The sequence below is a fragment of the Schistocerca americana genome, chromosome 5, assembly GCF_021461395.2.
Source record: "Schistocerca americana isolate TAMUIC-IGC-003095 chromosome 5, iqSchAmer2.1, whole genome shotgun sequence".
Classification (NCBI taxonomy): Eukaryota; Metazoa; Arthropoda; class Insecta; order Orthoptera; family Acrididae; genus Schistocerca; species Schistocerca americana.
The window spans coordinates 484123494-484148269 of NC_060123.1; the positions used below are offsets into that span (position 1 = coordinate 484123494).

At 41.4% G+C, this 24776-nt stretch overlaps 1 protein-coding gene across 5 annotated transcripts in view; it reads right to left on the reverse strand.

Moving 5' to 3' along the window:
- Positions 1-24536, reverse strand: part of LOC124616108 (ubiquitin-associated domain-containing protein 1) — a 51730-nt gene extending 27194 nt beyond the window's left edge. For all 5 annotated transcript variants that reach the window (XM_047144370.1, XM_047144369.1, XM_047144368.1 and 2 more), the window contains exons 1-2: positions 24095-24536; positions 23859-24019 (exon numbers count right to left, since the gene is read on the reverse strand). In XM_047144370.1, coding sequence (XP_047000326.1) covers positions 23859-24019; positions 24095-24461 — 528 coding nt within the window. In that variant the 5' untranslated portion in view covers positions 24462-24536. The remainder of the gene's footprint in view (positions 1-23858; positions 24020-24094) is intronic.
- Positions 24537-24776: the final 240 nt, after the last annotated feature.

Below are 24776 nucleotides of genomic sequence, written 5' to 3' on the forward strand. Positions count from 1 at the left end.
AAAATAATAAACACATGAAGTTCGCATCTGTTCTGAAGGTGTGCATAGATAACATACAAGCCCCACTAACAAACATAATAAATATGTCCTTTAGTTCAGGTCAAAGGTGCTGAAAAATTAATGGCATCAGCATGTTATGCTCTTAGGATTTCATCATCAGTTTGTAATGGCCAATGTCTTATGGAGACATACTATTCATCAATACACACAATTCTTACCTACTGGATTCTTTTCTACAGATTAAGGGATCAAAACATACACATAATTTTAACTGCAGAAAAGGGAGACAATAATAATTACTAGAAATAATAGTTGGCTCATTGTAAAGGCCTATTTAAAAAAAGCTGGTAGCCTTGCTGCATTGACTGCGCAATTCTACCAATCTGTTGTGCATATCAGGGAAAACATAAGTAAGTACTTCACTAATGGTTCTATAAATGATCAGTGAGCAAAGTTTGGTCTTCTATTTACCACAATAAAATAAACAAAACGCTCAAAACAGTATTTAGAACAGGGAATAAAATTTTACAATTAACTGACCACAAAAACACAAAAGATTACTAAAATACATATGTTTAAAAGAACAGTTAAAGAATTCTTCATTGTTGTTGTTGTTGTGGTCTTCAGTCCTGAGACTGGTTTGATGCAGCTCTCCATGCTAATCTATCCTGTGCAAGCTTCTTCATCTCCCAGTACCTACTGCAACCTATATCCTTCTGAATTTGCTTGGTGTATTCATCTCTTGGTCCCCCTCTACGATTTTTATCCTCCACGCTGCCCTCCAATGCTAAATTTGTGATCCCTTGATGCCTCAGAACATGTCCTACCAACCAGTCCCTTCTTCTAGTCAAGTTGTGCCACAAACTTCTCTTCTCCCCAATCCTCAACACCTCCTCATTAGTTATGTGATCTACCCATCTAATCTTCAGCATTCTTCTATAGCACCGCATTTCGAAAGCTTCTATTCTCTTCTTGTCTTAACTATTTATCGTCCATGTTTCACTTCCATACATGACTACACTCCATACAAATACTTTCAGAAACGGCTTCCTGACACTTAAATCTATACTCGATGTTAACAAATTTCTCTTCTTCAGAAACGCTTTCCTTCCCATTGCCAGTCTACATTTTATATCCTCTCTACTTTGACCATCATCAGTTATTTTGCTCCCCAAATAGCAAAACTCCTTTACTACTTTAAGTGTCTCATTTCCTAATCTAATACCCTCAGCATCACCTGACTTAATCCGACTACATTCCATTATCCTCATTTTGCTTTTGTTGATGTTCATCTTATATCCTCCTTTCAAGACACTATCCATTCCATTCAACTGCTCTTCCAAGTCCTTTGCTGTCACTGACAGAATGACAATGTTATCGGCGAACCTCAAAGTTTTTATTTCTTCTCCATGGATTTTAATACCTACTCTGAATTTTTCTTTTGTTTCCTTTACTGCTTGCTCAATATACAGATTGAATAACATCGGGGAAAGGCTACAACCTCGTCTCACTCCCTTCCCAACCACTGCTTCCCTTTCATGCCCCTCAACTCTTATAACTGCCATTTGGTTTCTATACAAATTGTAAATAGCCTTTCGCTCCCTATATTTTACCCCTGCCACCTTCAGAATTTGAAAGAGAGTATTCCAGTCAACATTGTCAAAAGCTTTCTCTAAGTCTACAAATGATAGAAACGTAGGTTTGCCTTTGCTTAATCTAGCGTCTAAGATAAGTCGTAGGGTCAGTACTGCCTCACGTATTCCAATATTTCTACAGAATCCAAACTGATCTTCCCCCAGGTCGGCTTCTACTAGTTTTTCCATTCATCTGTAAAGAATTCGTGTTAGTATTTTGCAGCCGTGACTTATTAAACTGATAGTTCGGTAATTTTCACATCTGTCAACACCTGCTTTCTTTGGGATTGGAATTATTATATTCTTTTTGAGGTCTGAAGGTATTTCACCTGTCTAATACATCTTGCTCACCAGATGGTAGAGTTTTGTCAGGACTGGCTCTCCCAAGGCCGTCAGTAGTTCTAATGGAATGTTGTCTACTCCCGGGGCCTTGTTTCGACTCAGGTCCTTCAGTGCTCTGTCAAACTCTTCACGCAGTATCATATCCCCCATTTCATCTTCATCTACATCCTCTTCCATTTCCATAATATTGTCCTCAAATACATCGCCCTTGTATAGACCCTCTATATACTCCCTCCACCTTTCTGCTTTCCCTTCTTTGCTTAGAACTGGGTTTCCATCTGAGCTCTTAATATTCATACAAGTGGTTCTCTTTTCTCCAAAGGTCTTTTTAATTTTCCTGTAGGCAGTATCTATCTTAGCCCTAGTGAGATAAGCCTCTACATCCTTACATTTATCTAGCCATCCCTGCTTAGCCATTTTGCACTTCCTGTCGATCTCATTTTTGAGACGTTTGTATTCCTTTTTGCCTGCTTCATTTACTGCAATTTAATATTTTCTCCTTTCATCAACTAAATTCAATATTTCTTCTGTTACCCAAGGATTTCTACTAGCCCTCGTCTTTTTACCTGCTTGATCCTCTGCTGCTGCCTTCACTACTTCATCCCTCAAAGCCACCCATTCTTCTTCTACTGTATTTCTTTCTCCCATTCCTGCCATTTGTTCCCTTATGCTCTCCCTCAAACTCTGTACAACCTCTGGTTTAGTCAGTTTATCCAGAACCCTTTTGCAGTTTCTTCAGTTTTAATCTACATTTCATAACCAATAGATTGTGCTCAGAGTCCACATCTGCCCCTGGAAATGTCTTACAATTTAAAACCTGGTTCCTAAATCTCTGTCTTACCATTATATAATCTATCTGAAATCTGTCCGTATCTCCAGGCTTCTTCCATGTATACAACCTTCTTTTATGATTCTTGAACCAAGTGTTAGCTGTGACTAAATTGTGCTCTGCGCAAAATTCTACCACGTGGCTTCCTCTTTCATTTCTTACCGCCAATCCATATTCACCTACTACATTTCCTTCTCTCCCTTTTCCTACTACCTAATTCCAGTCACCCATGACTATTAAATTTTCGTCTCCCTTCACTATTTAAATAATTTCTTTTATTTCATCATACATTTCTTCAATTTCATTGTCATCTGCAGAGCTAGTTGGCATATAAACTTGTACTACTGTAGTAGGCGTGGGCTTCGTGTCTATCTTGGCCACAATAATGCCTTCACTATGCTGTTTGTAGTAGCTTATCCGCATTCCTATTTTTTTATTCATTATTAAACCTACTCCTGCATTACCCCTATTTGACTTTGTATTTATAACCCTGTATTCGCCTGACCAAAAGTCTTGTTCCTCCTGCCACCGAACTTCACTAATTCCCACTATATCTAACTTTAGCCTACCCATTTCCCTTTTTAAATTTTCTAACCTACCTGCCTGATTAAGGGATCTGACATTCCACGCTCCGATCCGTAGAATGCCAGTTTTCTTTCTCCTGATAACGACGTCCTCTCGAGTAGTCTCCGCTCGGAGATCCGAATGGGGGACTATTTTACCTCCGGAATATTTTACCCAAGAGGACGTCATCATCATTAACCATACAGTAAAGCTGCATGCCCTTGGAAAAAATTACGGCTGTAGTTTCCCCTTGCTTTCAACCGTTCGCAGTACCGGCACAGCAAGGCTGTTTTGGTTAGTGTTACAAGGCCAGATCAGTCAATCATCCAGACTGTTGCCCCTGCAACTACTGAAAAGGCTGCTGCCCCTCTTCAAGAACCACACGTTTGTCTGGCCTCTCAACAGATACCCCTCCGTTGTGGTTGCACCTACGGTACAGCTATCTGTATCGCTGAGGCATGCTAGCCTCCCCACCAACAGCAAGGTCCATGGTTCATTCTTCATAAATCATGCATGTTACACAACTAAAAATGACTTGGTGGGCTCAGAGATAGCGATTAGTAATAAATGGGATTATAACAACGCCCTGTCACACTACAATACTTGATCACAATATAGTGCTTTTACAAGAAAATCTTATGATGTAAAATGCACAACTGTGACATCTTGCCACTATCCTGCATTCAACATCTCAGTCATCATAGGAGGATGCTGACTCAGTTTTTCAGGTGGACTGAGGGGAGGAAATGAAGACATGCATGGGAGATAGTTGAATGTTTACAGGCCTGGAGCCACTTTTATGAACAGACTGGAATTAGTGCAAGAGACCCAGTAGCATGTTCGTGGTCCAGGAGTCACCATCAGATGTTGTTAGTGTGTGCAGCATTGAAAAGCAAAACTACATTTTACGTATAAGGTGCCTGAAGCAAATTGTACGTAAATCAAAGAGCACTGTACAGTGGGGAATAACTGCATGACACACTTATCTCATAATAGGAAAAAAGGAGTTTGTTCCATCTGTCCATGCTGATTTAGATTTTCTATGTTCTTTTGTACGCCATTTCAGGGAAATGCCACACTAGCTTCTTATTCAAGGCCACAGCCCTATCCTCAAAAAGCATACTTTACATATATACTGCCATGATATAAATAAAAAGCTATAACTGTGGGCAAAAATATGCAAACATCACAATAAACTTCATTTCACATGTGGTGCAGTAAAAAAAAGTTTTGTTATGAAGCCCACTGACAACAGAACTGAGTACCAGATCAGGACTCTGGCTATGAAACTTGCCTTTTGCTGACAATGTTCTAACTCCTGCACCTCAAATAGACTCATAATAGTAACAGGTCAGCACACCTCTCCCACTATGGAAACTCCATAGCTGCTCTCCTTAATACCTTACTGTGCCACAACGAATGGGGAAAAGAATCCTTCCATTCCTTTTGAGGTGCTACAGTAGGAACATATACTGTAGAGCCCAGGTGAGGCTTGTTGAAAGTGGCAGAGAAGTACTGGGAGATTAAGGTTTCATCAAATTATGCGGTGCACCTTGATAACTCAAATGGGAAAGACATTGCCCGAAAGGAAACAGTCTGCATTCAACTGCCATTTGACTACACAGTTTGAGTCAAGAGGTTTCATGACTTCACTTTGATTCATTGCAGACATTCTAAAAGAGCACTAATTAGGATGCCCGGGGAGGCTACAAATGTGTGTAGCATAAGCTGCCAGTAAACGTTGGCGCCGTAACTGCAGTGGAGGGACACCTGCCTCCACAAGTATGCTGTTCACAGGGCTGGTCCGGAAAGCTCCAATGGCAAGTCGGATCCCGCTGGGAAGGATGTGGTCCAGCACCTGTAACGCAGAAGGGGATGCTGAACCATAAGCCAGGCTCCCATAATCCAGACGTGACTGAATTAACGCCTGGTAGAGTCGTAAGAGGGTAGACCAGTCGGCTCCCCAGCTGGTGTGGCTCAAGCAACGCAGAGCATTAAGATGCCGCCAACACATCTGTTTCAGCTGACGAATATGAGGGAGTCAAGTCAACCGGGTGTCAAAAACCACACCCAAAAATCGATGTGTCTCCACCACAGCAAGAGGTTTGCCGTCAAGATAAAGCCGTGGCTCAGGGTGAACAGTGCGTCGCCGGCAGAAATGCATAACGCAGGTCTTGACAGCCGAAAACTAGAAGCCATGCGCTACAGCCCAAGCCTGCACCTTGCAGATAGCGCCCTGCAGCTGATGTTCAGCAGCTGCAATGCCGATGGAGCTATAGTAGAGGTAGAAGTCGTCAGCATACAAGGACGCTGAGAGAGACGTTCCCATCACTGCAGCGAGCCCATTAATTGCAATTAAAAACAGGCAGACACTTAAGACAGATCCCTGCGGTACCCCATTCTCCTGAACTCGGGGGGAACTATGGGAGGCCGCAACTTGAACGCGGAAGTTACGATGTGACAGAAAATTTTGGATGAAAATCAGCAGCGGACCCCGAAGACCCCAACCATGAAGCGTAGAGAGGACGTGATGTCACCATGTCGTATCGTATGCCTTCCGCATGTCAAAAAAGACAGCGACGAGGTGCTCGTGGCGGGCAAAGGCAGTACGGATGGCAGGCTCCAGGCTCACCAGATTATCGGCGGCAGAGTGGCCCTTACGGAACCCACACTGAGACGGAGCCAGAAGGCCCCGAGACTCGAGTACTCAACTCAACCGCCGGCTCACCATGCATTCAAGCAACTTGCAAAGAATGTTGGTGAGACTAATGGGGCAGTAGCTGTCCACCTCCAGTTGGTTCTTGCCAGGTTTCAGAATGGAGATGACAATGCTTCCCCGCCATTGCGACGGGAACTCACCCTCGACCCAGATACGGTTGTAAAGGTCTAGGAGGTGTCACTGGCAGTCGGCTGAGAGGTGTTTGAGCATCTGACAGTGGATGCGATCTGGCCCGGGAGCCTTATCAGGGCAAGTGGCTAGGGCACTTTGAAAATCCCACTCACTGAACGGAACATTGTAGGATTCAGGGTGGCGCATGTGAAATGAAAGGCTCCGACGTTCCAACCGCTCTTTAATGGAGCGGAAGGCCAGTGGGTAATTCGCAGAAGCGGAACTCTGAGCAAAATGCTCTGCTAAGCTGTTGGAAACTGTGTCGGGGGGGTCAGTACAAACTGCTCCATTCAGTGAAAGTGCAGGGACACTGACGAGGGTCCGATAGTCATAGAGTCGTCGAATCTTGGTCCATACCTGCGATGGAGAGGTATGGAGGCCAATGGTGGAGACATACCACTCACAGCACTCCTGCTTGTGTTGGGGAATGAGGCAGTGGGCCTGCGCATGGAGCCGTTTAAAGGCAATGAGGTGTGCTAATGAGGGATGTCGCTTGTGACACTGGAGCGCCCGCATACGATCTCTAATTGCCTCAGCGATCTCAGGTGACCACCAAGGCACAGTCCTCCATCGAGGGGACCCAGTAGAACAGGGAATAGCAGATTCTGCAGCAGTAATGATGCCAATGGTGACGGAGTGAACCACCGCATCAATGGTGTCATTGGAAAGAGGCTCAATAGCGACAATGGGAGAACAAGTCCCAGTCAGCCTTATTCATAGCCCATCTGCAGGTGTGCCCAGAAGAGTGACGCTGTGGCAGTGACAGAAAGATCGGAAAGTGATCACTACTGCACAAGTTGCTGTGCACCCTCCATTGGACAGACGGTAAGTGGCTAGGGCTGCAAATCGAAAGGCCGATTGCTGAGTACGTGCCATGCGCCACACTGATACGTGTGAAGGCACCATCATTTAAAAGGAAAAGGTCAAGCTGTGCCAATACATGCTCAATGGTGGCACCTCGGCGTGTTGCCACTGATCCACCCCACAGAGGGTTACGGGCGTTGTAGTCGCCCGGTAACAGAAAAGGGGGCGGCAATTGGGCTATCAGCGCAGCCAGGACATGCTGCGGGACATCATCATCCGGTGGAAGAGACAGTAAGAGCCTCAGGTGTCCACACCCAAACAGCGACAGCCTCTAAAGGTGTTTGTAGAGGGACAGACTTGGTGTGAAGGGAGTGAAGGACGTAGATGCAGATGCCACCAGAGACCCTTTCATAAGCTGCCCAGTTCATATAATAACCCCGATAGCCACAGAGGGCGGGGGTTCGCATTGCTGGAAACCAAGTTTCTTGAAGAGCAATGCAGAGGAAAGGGTGAAGGCTGAGAAGTTGTTGGAGCTCAGCAAGATGGTGGAAGAAACTGCTGCAGTTCCACTGGAGGATGATATTGTTCATGGCTGAGAAAGGCGTGAAGGGACTGGGGAGGCAGATTACGCCGCTGGGTCACCTGCTGCCACCGATTGAGCACCTGTGCAAGTGTTATCCATTGTCTCTGAGGGACCGGCGATATCGAGGTCCTCAGCGGACGCCAGGATCTCCACCTCATCCTCAGACGCAGAGCTCAAAAGTTGCGGTGGGGTGGGTGCCACCGCAAGTTCCTTGGCCTTCTTGGACTTCTCTCGCTGCTCCTTGGCTTTCACCGGCTGGGAGGGCTTCACCGATTCAGTCTCCAGGATGGAGGAGGATCATGAAGTCCTAGGACCAGCTGCTTGTGGGCACTTGTGCCACTGTTAGGCATCATCCTTCTCGCTTGTGGAAACCTGGGAAGGGAGGGACCCAAAGGACCCCTTGGGAGCGAGAGTAGCCGAAGAAGATGGACACTTCTCCGGCTTAGAAGCGGGGACGGATGTCCCCGATGGGTGGGGGGGGTGTTGCTCCCAAGGAAGGTGGCGCAGGAGCAATAGGGTGGGTAGTGCCCCCAAAGGGCAAGGGGGCATGTGGAGTTGTACGGCTCGGCGATCTGGCTGGAATTCGCTGAACTGATGGGGCTAGCACGGTTGTTGTAGCAGCGGCATATGAAAATGTCATTCTCACAGGATGTAGTTGGTCTATTTCCTCTTAGCCTCAGTATAGGTCAGGTGGTCCAGGGTCTTATATTCCATGATTTTTTGCTCTTTCTGAAAGATCCTGCAGTCTGGCGAGCAAGGTGAATGATTCAAAAATGGTTCAAATGGCTCTGAGCACTATGGGACTTAACATCTGAGGTCATCAGTCCCCTAGAACTTAGAACTACTTAAACCTAACTACCCTAAGGACATCATATAAATCCATGCCCGAGGCAGGATTCGAACCTGCAACCGTAGCGGTCGCGCAGTCCCGGACTGAAGTGCCTAGAACTGCTCGGCCACCCCGTCCGGCAAGGTGAATGGTGCTCTCCACAGTTGACACAGATGGGAGGTGAGGCATATGGAGTATTGGGATTTGATGGGCATCCGCAATCTCGACATGTGAGGCTGGAAGTACAGCGGGAAGACATATGGCCAAATTTCCAGCACTTGAAGCACCGCATTGGGGGAGGGATATAGGGCTTGACATCACATCGGTAGACCATCACCTCGACCTTCTCCGGTAATGTATCACCCTCGAAGGCCAAGATGAAGGCACCGGTAGCAACCTGATTATCCTTCGGACCCCGATGAATGCGCCGGACGAAATGAACCCCTCACCGCTCTATGGTGGTGCACAGCTCATCATCAGACTGCAAAAGTAGGTCCCTATGGAAAATAATACCCTGGACCATATTTAAACTCTTATGTGGTGTGATGGTAATGTTAACATCCCCCAACTTGTCACAAGCAAGTAACCTTAGTGACTGGGCAGAGGATGCCATTTTTATCAAAACTGACCCAGAGCGCATTTTGGACAAGCCCTCCACCTCCCCGAACTTGTCCTTTAAATGCTCTACGAAGAACTGAGGCTTTGTGAGCATGAAAGACTCCCCATCAACTCTCGTACAAACTAGGAACTGGGGCGAATAACTGTCACTGCCATCTCGGTTACGCTCATCTCAGGTTGTGGCCAGGGAGGGGAACGTTCTTGGATCGTATTTCTGAGCATTAAATTGAGCCCGAGAACACTTAGAGACTGCTGGCGGCTGGCCACCAGCGAGAGACGATGTACCACGCTTCATTGCATGTCATCCGCCCTGATGCCATTTGGCAGGATGGCCATTGCCGGGAGTCCCGATGCCCCAGGGAGGTAGGCATCTACTCCTTGGCATACGTGGGGAGTTAACGGCGCACGCACCAGCAGAGTGATTCCTGTGTTGTCAGGGGGGCTACAACCAACAGGGTACATTGTGGCCCCACCACAACAGACTGGCTACCGTGTTGGATATTAGGTGACAAGTAGTCCATGTTCGTCGTCAGTGCAGAAAGCGGCACTGCACATTGCATGGCAGAAAATGCACGCAGGAACGTACCCAAGCCCAAGAGATGGAGAGCGGGCAGGGCTGCAATGCAACGATGAATAAGCTGGCGAAAGGTCTCAACGCACGATGGACACAATGCACCAAGTAAGGCGCCCTTCCCCAATCGGCTCGCTCTTCGGAAGAATTTTGAGATATGAAGGTCAAACCCAACAGGGGACCATCACATAAAGGCCGAAACATTTGAGACTCCTTTTAGTCACCTCTTATGACAGGCAGGAATACCGCGGGCCTATTCTTACCCCCGAACCCGCAGAGGGGGGAGGAAGATTATGTTTTGCAGAATGGTGCTTTAGCAGACCTCCTACACCATCACAAGGCCCCTTCTCATGATCAGTAGCACTGTATACTAAGTCAGTTGGCACAAGTGACTTACTCAATTCAAACAGCTGGTAACGATTTTTAAAATGTCTAGGAGCACCATCAGAAATAATGATGATCTTCTCTGCCCCTGTTTGCAGTTGAAGAATTGTGCACATTGCTAGCAAAGCATGTGTTGAGTCATGTCCTGTCTCATCACTTTTAACTGCAACACTTGTGGTCTTGTTTTGAAAATATATCAGTCCTGTAAAAATTGAAACCTGGTCATTCCTCCGATTATACCCTTGTTCTCCTTGTGGGAGAATTACAGATCCATTCCCAGTAAAATCACACCGAAGCACTAAACATAGTTATTCAGCCTGTACACACCCTTTCACTTCTGCAATGTGCTGTTGCAATTTCTTCAGATGCTAGTGTGTTACTGCTTTCATTGACCATTTACCAAATTCATTAGTGAAACTGTCAAAGTCACAGTTTTCTTTATTAGTTTATTTTCCTCTCATGTCCCATATGTGATTTCTGCAGAGTTATCTGCTACATCTTCCAGGCCAAGTGTCCGTGAAGACAGCGCTCCCTTTCCAGGGCAGTCACCACATTCTTGAAACAAACAAATCTCTTGCTTTACATCACAGACTACTAACGACTTCACATGCCCAGCCAAGGTGCCATATGTCACATGCTGCAATAAGTTCTTCAAAGTTACCATACAAAGTTCAAAATTTGTGCAGTACACACATAAACAGACATCTCTACGAGGGTATGGAACTACCCACTTAGGTCGTAATGCATAAAATTTTGATCTTCCAATGCGTGAAGTTGTATAGTTGCTCTTATAAATTGCAAAAGTTTCTTTAATACTGCAAGTCATGTACCTCTTCACTTTCACAACTTTTTGACCTTCAACTGTTACAATTATAGTGTCTTTTTTGTTGGCACTCTGGCGAGAACGGTCCCATTTATCATCCAGATAAAGATTGTAAGAGATGGAAAAGACCCACCGTGGTACAACAACCGAGTTACAAAACTGCTGCGGAAGCAAAGGGAACTTCACAGCAAACATAAACATAGCCGAAGCCTTGCAGATAAACAAAAATTACGCGAAGCGAAATGTAGTGTGAGGAGGGCTATGCGAGAGGCGTTCAATGAATTCGAAAAGTAAAGTTCTATGTACTGACTTGGCAGAAAATCCTAAGAAATTTTGGTCTTATGTCAAAGCGGTAGGTGGATCAAAGCAAAATGTCCAGACACTCTGTGACCAAAGTGGTACCGAAACAGAGGATGACAGACTAAAGGCCGAAATACTAAATGTCTTTTTCCAAAGCTGTTTCACAGAGGAAGACTGCACTGTAGTTCCTTCTCTAGATTGTCGCACAGATGACAAAATGGTACATATCGAAATAGACGACAGAGGGACAGAGAAACAATTAAAATCACTCAAAAGACGAAAGGCCGCTGGAGCTGATGGGATACCAGTTAGATTTTACACATAGTACGTGAAGGAACTTGCCCCACTTCTCGCAGCGGTGCACCGTAGGTCTCTAGAAGAGCGTAACATTCCAAAGGATTGGAAAAGGGCACAGGTCATCACCGTTTTAAAGAAGGGAAGTCGAACAGATGTGCAGAACTATAGACCTATATCTCTAACGTCGATCAGTTGTAGAATTTTGGGACACGTATTATGTTCGAGTATAATGACTTTTCTGGAGACTAGAAATCTACTCTGTAGGAATCAGCATGGGTTTCGAAAAAGACGATCATGTGAAATCCAGCTCGCGCTATTCATCCACGAGACTCAGAGGGCCATAGACACGGGTTCACAGGTAGATGCTGTGTTTCTTGACTTCCGCAAGGCATTCAATACAGTTCCTTACAGTCGTTTAATGAACAAAGTAAGAGCATATGGACTATCAGACCAATTGTGTGATTGGATTGAAGAGTTCCTAGATAACAGAACGCAGCATGTCATTCTCAATGGAGAGAAGTCTTCCAAAGTAAGAGTGATTTCAGGTGTGCCGCAGGGGAGTGTCGTACGACAGTTGCCATTCACAATATACATAAATGACCTTGTGGATAACATCGGAAGTTCACTGATGCTTTATGCGAATGATGCTGTGGTATATCGAGAGGTTATAACAATGGAAAATTGTACTGACATGCAGGAGGATCTGCAGCGATTTGACGCATGGTGCAGGGAATGGCAATTCAATCTCAATGTAGACAAGTGTAATGTGCTGCAAATACAAAGGAAGATAGATCCCTTATCATTTAGCTACAAAATAGCAGGTCAGCAACTGGAAGCAGTTAATTCCATAAATTATCTGGGAGTACGTATTAGGAGTGACTTAAAATGGAATGATCATATAAAGTTGATCGTCGGTAAAGCAGATGCCAGACTGAGATTCATTGGAAGAATCCTAAGGAAATGCAATCCGAAAACAAAGGAAGTAGGTTACAGTACACTTGTTTGCCCACTGCTTGAATACTGCTCAGCAGTGTGGGATCTGTACCAGATAGGGTTGATACAAGAGATAGAGAAGATCCAACAGAGAGCAGCGCGCTTCGTTACAGGATCATTGCGAAAGTGTTACGGAGATGACAGATAAACTCCAGTGGAAGACTCTGCAGGAGAGACGCTCAGTAGCTCGGTACGGGCTTTTGTTGAAGTTTCGAGAACATACCTTCACCGAGGAATCAAGCAGTATGTTGCTCCCTCCTACGTATATCTCGCGAAGAGACCATGAGGATAAAATCAGAGAGATTAGAGCCCACACAGAGGCATACCGACAATCCTTCTTTCCACGAACAATACAAGATTGGAATAGAAGGGAGAACCAATAGAGGTACTCAAGGTATCCTCCGCCACACACCGTCAGGTGGCTTGCGGAGTATGGATGTAGATGTAGATAAAATGACTGCACTATTTGAACTTTAGCTGCTTCTGCAGGATGACCATAAGAGCGATCTTGCCTTCCAAAGACTCCTTTTACAGACCTCACATTTCTTGATTTGTCTACTTTGATACTGATGGAACATGGTTCAAATTTGTTTTCTTTGAAAATGTCTCTGGAATAACAGATAAAACTTGCACCTTTTCACTGCAGGATACACATTATTCAACAGCTTAATTGATATTTGTGAAAAATTCCTGGTATTAGGTGCAAGAGTGCTTTAGTTCATCTTCTTCTGAAGATGGAATTTCTACTCTCAAGAGTGTGGTCAGTTTTGCTTAAGTGTATTCATCCACAGCTTTAGTAATTTCTCCGCACTTTCTTGATGCATAGAGTTTATGACTCAACTTCAATGACCACAGTTTCTTAATAGGATTAAAGTCTACCTCTGCAGTTGACTGATTCAGGGTATTTACTTCTTTCTCTATTGACGCAAAATCTGCATCATCTGCACCATGGGAGGCTTCACTGTGTTCAGATACTATAATCGTCGTTATTCCATCAAAACATTTAGAACACAAAAAGTCGTCACTGGAAACATCTTCACTTTGAAACATAGTCTTCAAATGAGAACACTTATTCTCAACCTGGACAAAGTCTTTTTTTGTCTTATATATCACTCTTTTATGGATAAGCAAAGAGCACACTTCACTCTCCTGTGGCCCCAGTCAGAAGACATTCCAAACAGTCCTTTTCACAGAATACACTGCAACTGTGCCAACTGGCAAATTCCTCATAAGAACACAGAACTCACTGGATGGTCTCAGATTTCTTAGAAGCTTCTTCAGTAAACAAATTAGCACTTAACAACTACAACACAGAAACCTGCAATGAACAACTACGACAAAGAAACTGACAAGAAACTACAACAATGTGTAAGAAATATCTGCAATAATGAAAATGAAAAGACATAACTGCAACAAAGAAAGTGATAAGAAATAACTGTAATAAAGACAATAGAAATAAACATTGTAACAAAGAAATTAGTAAGAAACAACTTCAGTGAAGGCATCCATTATCCTTGAAAGATAAAAAAAAATGATTTTTTAAAAAATTAAACCTGTGCAACTTTAAAGTGGAAGCTCTCCTTTACAGAGAATATAGTACTACAAGGCACTAATCAACAGAAAAAAACTAACTTTTCTGGATTGGCATTTTTGAAAAGTAACAGTAAAATAACTTTGACAGATACGTACACTCCTGAATTTTAACATATGCTAAATTCAATAACATCCGAGACTGTGAAGGTAGCCCCCCCCCCCCCCCCCCCCACCTGAAGTGATACAGATTGGCCAGCTGTTCTGTGTCCTTGGGACAGATCAACCTGAGGAAAAAGTACTATATCTCTCACTCAGCAGTGACATTTAGCAATAACATTCTGCCTTGTTTTATGTAGGTTACAAATCAACATAAAGAAGTTACCAGAAGGATAGTATTTTGAAAAAGCCTCCCCTCTCCTCCCCCCAACATCTTGACTCTTCAATACACAACAAATGAACAAGGATTACATTCGCAGAAGAGAAATAACAACATTTGATTTGGTTTGCTTTACATTTGGAGCCACTTTGTGGACTTCAAAGACAAAAATCCAATTGGCATGTTTCCAGAATGTCTATGTTAGGTTAGAAGGTTTGGCTACATTCTCCACACGCCAACACATGGAGCATGGCGGAGTGTACCTTGTACCACTACTAATCATTCCTTTTCCTGTCCCACTCACAAAAGGAACTAGGAAAAACGACTGTCTATATCCTTCTGTAAGATCCCCAATTTCTCTTATCTCGTCTTCGCAACCCTTATGCAAAATGTACATCGGCAGCATATAATCGTTCTGCAATCAGCATCAAATTCCAGTTCTCTACATTTCATCTCTAGTTTTCATGAAAAGAACGTTGTCTTCCTTCCAAGAGAGAATTTCCATAACAATCGCTTGTTGATTCAACCTACTGGTAAAAAATCTACAGCTCAAGCCTCTAAGATGCTTCCTTTAATACAAACTGTCAGGGGTCACAAACACTGTAGCAGTACTCAAGATGAGCTACATTTTCCTAGAATTCCCTCAATAAGTCTAAAATGGTCACTGGCCTTCTCTTCTACCGACCTGTCATGCTCGTTCTATTTCATGTTGGTTTGTGATATTATTCCTAGATATTTAATGAACATGACTGTCAAGCAGCACACTGGGGATATTCACTCACATCTAATAAAATTCATGACAAGACGCAAATCCTACTTTGTGATTAATTTAGTTGTTTATAATTTCAGACAGAATATGCTGTTGCCAATATACAAACTATATCTAACTTACTCTTTAGTTTATGAATAACAAATTCCATGGTAAATTGAGAAACACTGTATCACATAATATACAAATTACTGATAGAAATTTTTGGTGTATGTTATGTAGTATACTGCATATCAATTCTGTAAGGAGGGGCATAGCACAAATCTCACTAATGAATTGGGATACTACAATAAAACATCTGTTCAATCTATAAACTTCAGCAATAAGAATATAATTAAAAACTTAAACAGACTTTGCAACCTTTCCAGTGTTTAGAGTGGAGTTCTGTATTCTGGTGCAAATTTATTTGTTAAAACACCAGAAGTCTTGATGGAAATAATAAATTCAGTTTGTTCACCAATACAGACCTAGCTTACTTTTTATTATCTTATAAGCTGTTCCACCTCCAAATATTTTGGACTGTGGAAACTTTAATGCCTGTTATCACTGTAGAGATTCAGATTAAAACCCGCCTAAGGCTTATTTTTGATATAGCAGTTTCTCTCACAGAAGCTATGTAAAAATTTCTTTAAAATCAAAATGAGAAACAGAATACAGTTAATTTCTTTCAATATTTAATATATGCAAACATAATTACATAACTAGACAATTATCAAATTAGTGACCCAAAGTAGACAATAACAAATCCTTCCAGATTTTTTATTCATTTCAAATTTCTGACAGTTATTAATCATTAAATACAATGTTGCACAAATGTATGGTCTGTAATCTTTCCTGAAACAATTGCAGAAATACATGCAGGGAACAGATGAATAAAACTATGTCCCATAAGTAGACTGCTGCAGGAAGAGTAGCAGAAGGCTCAGCTCTCTCTTCATATCACAAACTTCCCAATGACAGAAATATTCAGCATGAATTAAGATTGTAAATTTTTGTACAATATGCACGCAATACATATCAGTTTACTCAAAAGTTCAAAATAACTCACTGACAGATTGAACATGGTACACTGGCTGCTCGTGCACTGACGTATATCCTACTATAATGCTGTCAGTGGTTGATGCGGAAAAACAGTTTGCCTGAGGTACAATGCATTCTACAAAAGTGTATGACATAGGATGTAATGTTACATCTGTCACTGATTGTGTGAAATCTTGGGTGAAAATTCTTCATCCTGGCAATATACCAGACATGTTTCAAAACTCTGAGTCATGCCTGGAAGGTTCAGTGAGTAGGAGCACTGCCTGTGAAAGGCCAAGACGTTTCAAACAGTGGACACCCTATTGCAGAATGAAAGGTTCATTCCGCATAATTATTTTGTCTGCAGTACTATGTTGGTAGCCTTCCATAGTTAGTGAAGGTTCTCAGAAACTGCCTCAGAATTTCTGGTAGTGTGTGACAGAGCTACACACTCTCACCCCCCTCACCACCAAAATTTTGGTTGTGGTCAGAGACAGGATCAGTAGCACAGTCCAGGGTCCTTGTTCAGCAGGATGGTGATAACCTGGTTGTGAGTTGGCAAAGCCAATAAATGTCAATACGAAAAAAGATATAGTAACCAATTAGTCTGCAGTATAGTCCAAGGTCCATGTTCCCTTTACACTGAATGGACATCTTTGTTATAAATAATTAAAAGCGCAAGATTAATTTAGAAAGGTTGTATTACTCAATTCATGAATACTCAACAAGTAAAGAAAAAGATTCGCCATAATTTGACAGCTGTGTAAGAAACCAAAGAGAGCATCAGTACAAATCTGAATGTAGCTGTAGCCTAACAGACAGACAAAAACTGATTGGAAACAAGATTACAGTAAGGGGACCAATTTGTGAAGTGTTCACTGAATTCAAAAGTAAAATTCTGACTTTTTTCCCAAAAATGTTTCAACAAGGATGATTGTAGTGTGGTTTATCCATTAAATCATCACACAATCATCAAAATGACATATGTGACCATGGCATAGAAAAGCAGCTGAAATTGCTCATCCGAAGGAAGGCCACTTACCTCGAATGGATACCAATAAGATTCTACATAGAGTATGTGAAAGAACTTGCTCCTCTTCTAACAGCAATGTACTGTACGTTGGTGGGGAATCGAAATATTCCTAGTAATTGGAAAAAAAGCACACATCATTCCCATTTTCAAGAACGAGAGATCAAACACTAGGACAAAACTATTGGCCTATATCTCTGACGACATCTTGTGTAGAATTTTGGAACAAGTTTTACAACATTTCTGGAAAAGGAAAAATCTCCTCTGTAACAATCAACAATGGTTCTGGACACAACAATAGTGTGAGACCCAGTTCACTCCATTCATCCATGAGACCCACAAAGCAGTAGATACCGACATTATGGTTGATAACATGTTCCTTGATTTGTGGAAGGTGTTCTGCAGTTGCGCACTGCTACCGAAAGAACAAAATAAGAGCTCACAGAATACCACACTAGTGTGTAATTTGGACAGATAAAAGAATCTATTTACCATGCGGTGGCTGGGGAACACATACACACAAAAGGATTTAACTTTTACAAGCTTTCGGAGCCAGTGGCTCCTTCTTCTGGCAGAAGAGTTGAAGGGGAAGACAGAGGGGTGAACGAAAAGGACTGGAGAGGGTTAGGGAAAGGGATACAGTTTAGAAAAGTCACCCAGAACCCTGGGTTGGGGTAGACTTAACCTGACAGGATGAGAAGACCTAAACCTCTCCAGTCCTTCATTCGCCCCTCTTCCTTTCCCTTCAAATAACTGATTATTTGTTGGAAATTTAATTTGACTGAAGAGATTCTAGCAAACACAATGTAGCATATCATTCTCAAGCGAGAGAAGTCTTAAGACGTAAAATAACTTCCTTTTCACAACATATATAAATTACATAGTGGACAACATTCGAATTTCCTTGAGGCTTTTAGCTGATTACGCTGTTGTATACAGAGAAGTTGCAACACTTTAAAATTGTATCAAAATACAAGAAGACCTGTAAACTGTCAACACTTGGGGGCAGGGATTAGCAGTTAAACCTGAATATGAACAAATTTCAATTACATGACTGCAGAATGATCAATCGAAGCTCTCACTTTCGTAAAATATCTAAGAGTATGAATATGAAGCAAAGCAAAGAGGAATAACTGCGTAAAACTAATCACAGGTAAGGCAGGTGCCAGACAGATTCACTGGAAGAATTCTCAGGACATGTAGTTCACTCATGAAGGAGGCAGCTTACAGAACCTTTGTTCGAAAACCATGTCGTGTACCAGATAGATTGCTAGAGGAGATAGAGAAGATCTAAAGTAGTAGTGTGTTTTGTCACAGGATGGATTCATTTAGTAAGTACGAAAGTATCACTTAGGTGCTCATCCAACTCCACTTGCAGATGCTACATAAGATGTGTTTTGCATCATGGTGTGGTTTACTGTTGAAACTCCAAGAGCATATATTCCTCGAGTGTCAACCACTACACTGCCTCCCTACGCATATCTCGTGAAAAGGCTTTGAACCTAAGATTACAGAAATTTGAGCTCACATGGAGGCTTACCAGCAATCGTTCTTCCCACAAATTATTTGTGACTGGAACAGGAAAAAGAGTGCAACGACAGAGACACGCAAAGCACACTCCTTCACACTCTATAAAGTGGCTTGCGGAGTACAGTTGAACTATTTTGATGCACGGGACATATATGTCATTGACTCCAGCAGACATTTAGTATGACACATACAAGGCTAGTAACACGAGCCGACTGATCATGATTTGTAGGCACTGGTGATAGATAAACTGCGGTAGGTGGTGCTTACTATGCAATTGAATGTGCGTTTAGCTGCACTGAGAAGCCAATCCCTGCATCAGCAAATAAAATGGTTAATAGCTAAAATTAAAACAGAAAAAATAATGGAAATAGAAAAATTGGGGTAAGGGAAAGGGAGTCAAAGTCATATGACATGTAAAGAGCTAGCAGGCTCGAGTAAACAGTCCTAATTATTTGCATACGCATGCATCAAGCACCATGAGAAGAACTTCTGAATGAATACAAAAATGTGCCAGATAACATTGTATGAAGCCAAAACCTCACAAAACAGCTTTTACTCTGTTTACACAGTATGCTTCATCATTCACTGCTACTTTCCCTACTTGTTATTTCACAGGTTATAATTAGTGCCACTCACCATCCACGCCTTTTTGCTCGAGTTTAACCTGTTACATTTCTTCTTATAAATATCTTACCTCCCATGATAGTTACAAGCTGATTTATAGGGATCTACATATTAATACCTTTTTACATTATGTTAACATGTTTTAGAACATGTATTGGCTTCATATACTGTACCTAGGCATGTTCTCACATTTATTTACAAGTTCTTATTGTGCAGCTTTATGCATGTGTATGTAAATAATAACCACTGTTTACCTGAGCCTGATTGGTCTTTACACACCACATGACTCTAACAACTCCCTCTGCCCCCTTTGCCACCCTCCCATTTTTTCCATTTTCATTAGTTTTATTTTAGTTATTAACCATTTTATTCCCTGAACCAGGCATTAGCTGCTCTGTGTGGCTATATGAACATTTGTTCATGCAGTAAGTACCACCTAACACAGTTTACCTATCACCCGTGCCTGCACGTCTTAGTCACCTCGCATCATTAGTCTCGTGTGTCCCAAACTAAATGTCTGCTGAAGCCAATGACGTGTTTTATTTTAAAGTTTTATAACAAAGCCCTAAAATATTGGGCTATTATTTTGTATGTTTGTGGGTGACATGAACATTGCACTAGACAAGAGCCTTATGGCATCAAAATCCGTTTATGTCAATGTGTGATTTTATGAGGTTTTTTTTATTATTATTTTTTTTTTTTTAAATTACTGTTTATCGGCAGCTGGATGGCTGTTATTTTCCCATCCTACCAAGACGTACTTTGACTGTCCCCAGTTTTACAGTTTCTGTCTGTCAGGAAACACACTCAGAGTCACTGATTAATTACAAAGATAGCTCATGAAGAATGCTTTGGCCAAAAGCTTATATGAATATTCTGAAGAAGGCTTTGGCCGAAAGCTTATACTTAATTGTCTCTTCATTGTGCCTATCTGTAACTTAACTTGTCATATTTATATGGTGAGTAGAAATCTATCCTTTTCTTGATATTTAAGACAGCTTATGGGTAGCCTTAGCAAGTCAACACATGATTTTAATATTTTGCTAGAAACACCATTATAGTCAGCAGAATTACTGCTTTTTAGTGACTGCTTGTGATCTCCTTTGGGGCTGTATTTTTGAAACTAATGTCTGTTGGTGGTGCATGTAGTGTGTGCACAAGTAAATCTAATAAGCCTACATTTGGTTGTCAATTAATGAGTGGCATGTTTGCTCCCACTTATTGAATTTGGTAACACATGATTTCATTCTCCTTTTACAGAGCTATTTCCTATGGGCCCAATGCCATTATGGTGGTTCTTTTTGTCTGTTTCTCATTTAATAACATTTTTGCATTACCATTCCAGTGTTTTATTCTTTTGGACACAGTGGATGTATTTTGCTTTCTTTTTAACAACAGATTGGCGGATTTTACATTACGGGTAGTAACGGAGTTTCAACGCTCAATCAAATCTTGTTCTCTGAAGTTAAAGTAACATTTTCCATCTACGCTGTTTGCTTTACATATTTCTCTCCAGCCAGGATTACCTTACATATGGATTTATGAGGACATGACCAAATTTTCAACATTTCATGTAGGGTCCGTCCACATTTTTTTAGTTTTGAGAATTAACACCTTTACATTATTTTTCACTTCATATCAGCAGTTACTGAATTACACTGTCGTGGACTTATCTGGAAGAACCTATCAAATTTTTATTTGTTAAAAATACTGAAACTGACAATGAAAAGCATTTTGATCACTTTTCATGTTGGGGGGGGGGGGGGGGGGGTGTCACTGCTATATATGATGGAACATCTGAACCAAGTCAGAAGCAGTACATTGAGTTATGTAGTAGAGAAGAACAATTTACGAATCAAATGTGCAGTTCTTATTTGCAGTTCCAGTGCATAATGCTTCTGTTTAGAGGATTTCTCCTTAATACACGCACAGTGGAAAAAGGAGAGAAACAGACTAACAGTTGAATCTATGAGCAATGGTAAAATTTAATTTGTGTCAACAAACGGAAATTTTAAACAAGATCCAGTCCAGCAAAAAGTACTCAAGGGCTCTAAAGTAATGCAGATATGCTTGACATGAATATCTTGTTTAATATGGAATGCAGCCACTTGATAACATAAAACAGAGCAGTCCTAAAGGAATTTGTCTGGATCTTAATAGGAACATTACAATCACTGTCTTACAGCAATCATACTTTCTCACTTAAAACCAAAAACCATCCCAATCTAGTACTGATTATCTGGGCTACGCTACAGGCAAGTGATAGGGCAAAACAAATATTTCTTGTTTGTGTGTGTGTGTGTGTGTGTGTGTGTGTGTGTGTGTGTGTGTGTACATATACACACGAAATTTACTCATCAAGCAGTGGCAGGAGAACTCATGTACAAAAGTTATTGAAATTCACAAGTTTTCGGAGCCATTGGCTCCTCCTCCTGGCAGAATGATTGAAGGGGAAGGAAGAGGGGTAAAGTGAAAGGACTGGTGAGGTTTAGGAAAAGGGGTAGACTCCGTAAAAATCACCCAGATTCCAGGATCAGGGGAGACTTACTGGACAGGATGAGAACGAAAGACTGATTGATTGATTGATTGTGTTTGCACCTGATCTGATGCAGTCCCCAAGAATCAGTCTTTCCTTCTCATCCTGTCTGATACGTCTCCCCTGACCCGGGGTTCTGGATGACTTTTCTGAACTCTACCCCTTTTTTTCTAAACCTCACCTGTCATTTTCTTTCACCCCTCTTCCTTCCCCTTCAACCCTACTGCCAGTAAGAGGCGCCACTGCAAATTTCAATACCTTTTGTATCAGTGTTCTCCTGTCACTGCTTGGTGAGTAGATTTTTTATGTATCCAATTACATTAATTTTCAAAAACTGATTATTTTCATTGAATAACATTCTATCACTACCATCTATTATTACGGTTTTGATTGCAACAGTACAATAATGTTTACATCTTTCGTATAGAACCGATAGCAAGTTGTGTGCATTGGTAGAGAGAAGTTAAATTCGGTTTATGTTAGGGCTGGAGTGCCACAAGGGTCAGTGCTCGGACCGTTATTGTTTCTGTTAATGATAAGTGATCTGCCTTTATTCATAAATTCTCAAGCAATATTGTACGCCGATGATACAACTCTTCTAAATAAAAGCTAAGATCTAGCCACACTGAAAACATTGACCGAAAATACCCTTGCTCAATATTCATTATGGTTTAAAGTGAATGATTTCCTGCTAAATGAAAATGAAACACAGGAACTTTACTTGAAGGAGGTCCCTAACCACCATGAATTAGAAACCGTTAACATTTTTAGGTGCTACCATTGACAACAAATTGAACCAGGAATCACACTTCACAAATATACTGGTGTATAATCAGTATTAATCATATGGAATTATATTGTAGTGTAGTAGTTGTTACATAAATGACGTTTTACTTTTCCGGAAGAAAGTATTAATAACTACTGACTCCGGTAAATCACAATACTGTAAACTTATGTTCGTTAAATTGCAATGTCTGTCGGTAGTGAACCCATTCATTTATAATGTTCTGTTGTACATCAGAAACAATGTTTCTAAATTTGTATCGAGAAGTGATATTCAGAGCTATAATACTAGAAATGGAACATGTGTAGGCATGCCACATCATACACAATGTAAATCACCGAACTCCTACTTAGTCCTTGTACTAAGGATGTTTAGCAGACTAAGCAAAGATTTTAAAGAATTGCCTGCAAATATTTTTAAAGCCAAATTGTATAAGGTATTAGTAAACAATACTTTTTACACTGTTGATGAATTTTTTGAAGATGAAAGCACTAATTTGTAATGTGTGTTTTCTTCATTTACTCACTTCATGCGAACTAAAGTACATTGAGAAATGTATGCTCTTGACTTTCTCTATTGCCGTAACGAGCTGAGTGACAATAAAATTCTATCATCATCATCATCATCATCAAGTCGAGATCTGAACTAGAACCATCCTTAAAGGGTGTTGATCAATCCCTTGGAGAGTATCCTCATTTCGGAGTTTCAGAATGTGGTAACCCTATCTCCAGCATTCTTCTCGTTGTTTGTCTCTAACACCATGATAGAATGTTTTTCTTCTATAACTGTTACCAACGAGATGAGTATACTTTTAAGTTAATATTTTACAATTTTGATCAGACACTAACTCATTTCAGATAGTTAAGTACAAAAACAAACTGTCAGTAGCTGCAGCACTCTCCTTCAGTCATCACAGGAATTTTAGTGTGGAAATAATCCAAAGTTGGGCATTAATAACTCTTGGTGAAAACCATCAGTAGCCCTACGCCTGATAGAGAATCAACATTAAAATCTCCACAAACAAGATTTTGCAGATAAGCTGGCATAACATTTTATGGTAAAACATACATTTACTATGCAAAAGACAAAGGGAAGGGGAGGGGATAAGCACTACATAGCTTTAATTTCAAATATAATTCTTTCTGGGGCAAATACTAACACATCCCGAGACCCAAAAACATTGTCTTGAACTTACGTCTAGTGAACAGCCAAGCTGAGGCTGCTCCTTTGTTGTGTTCTTTGTATCCAGTTTACTTGTTGCTTCTTGAATCTCCTCAACAGTAGGAGCTTTTAAGTTGTCCAGAGAAATCTGCTCCTTTACCTGTGGTCGCCGCCGCTTCATTAAAAGTACCTGATCTACAAAAGGAAACGAGTTACCGGGAGCTTATTTATTTCATTTAATCTACCATAAAAACATATATATATATATACCATTTGTCTTAATATCCTCTTGATTAATGGCATTGTTATCGTTTAATGGTTTTCTTCCTGACACCGACACCAGTTTATAATTTTGGGCTACCTTTGATAAATCTGCTGAATTGTAAAAGCGACTGACTGCCATAGTCTTCAATTTATCTACTGTGCAATCAGCTGTTGCATCTACTGTTAGTTTATCGCCCTCAGGGCTAATGACAGTAACCTCAATCATTTCGCCACACAAACCATTACCCTCCGAGACAAGCATAGTTTCTTTATTTTGTGAAGAAAGCCGTATGTCACTATCGAGACGCCTGCTGAAGATACTCATCAGCCTTTGACGACCTCCTGAAATTTTCTCTTGCACCCAAGGCAGCATGAAAGCAATTTATACATATTAATTTCTTGTTTTCACATGAAATTCGCTTATCAAACCTTAGTCAATATGCCAAACATCATCATACGCAAGAAACTAACATGTACAACCAGGTGGAATGTCTTCCATTGAAACTATTAGGTAAAAGAAAATTCTAGCGCAGGCCCTTTACATGCAAGTAAATAATTGTAGCATGATTCCAAACTATTGAAAGTCGCGCTATTTGTATGCCGTTTTCGTTGGTTTTTATTTTTTTAAATAAAGCATCTTCTTTAATGTTATTTCGATAAATTTAATGGCCCCAGTGAACCTACTTAA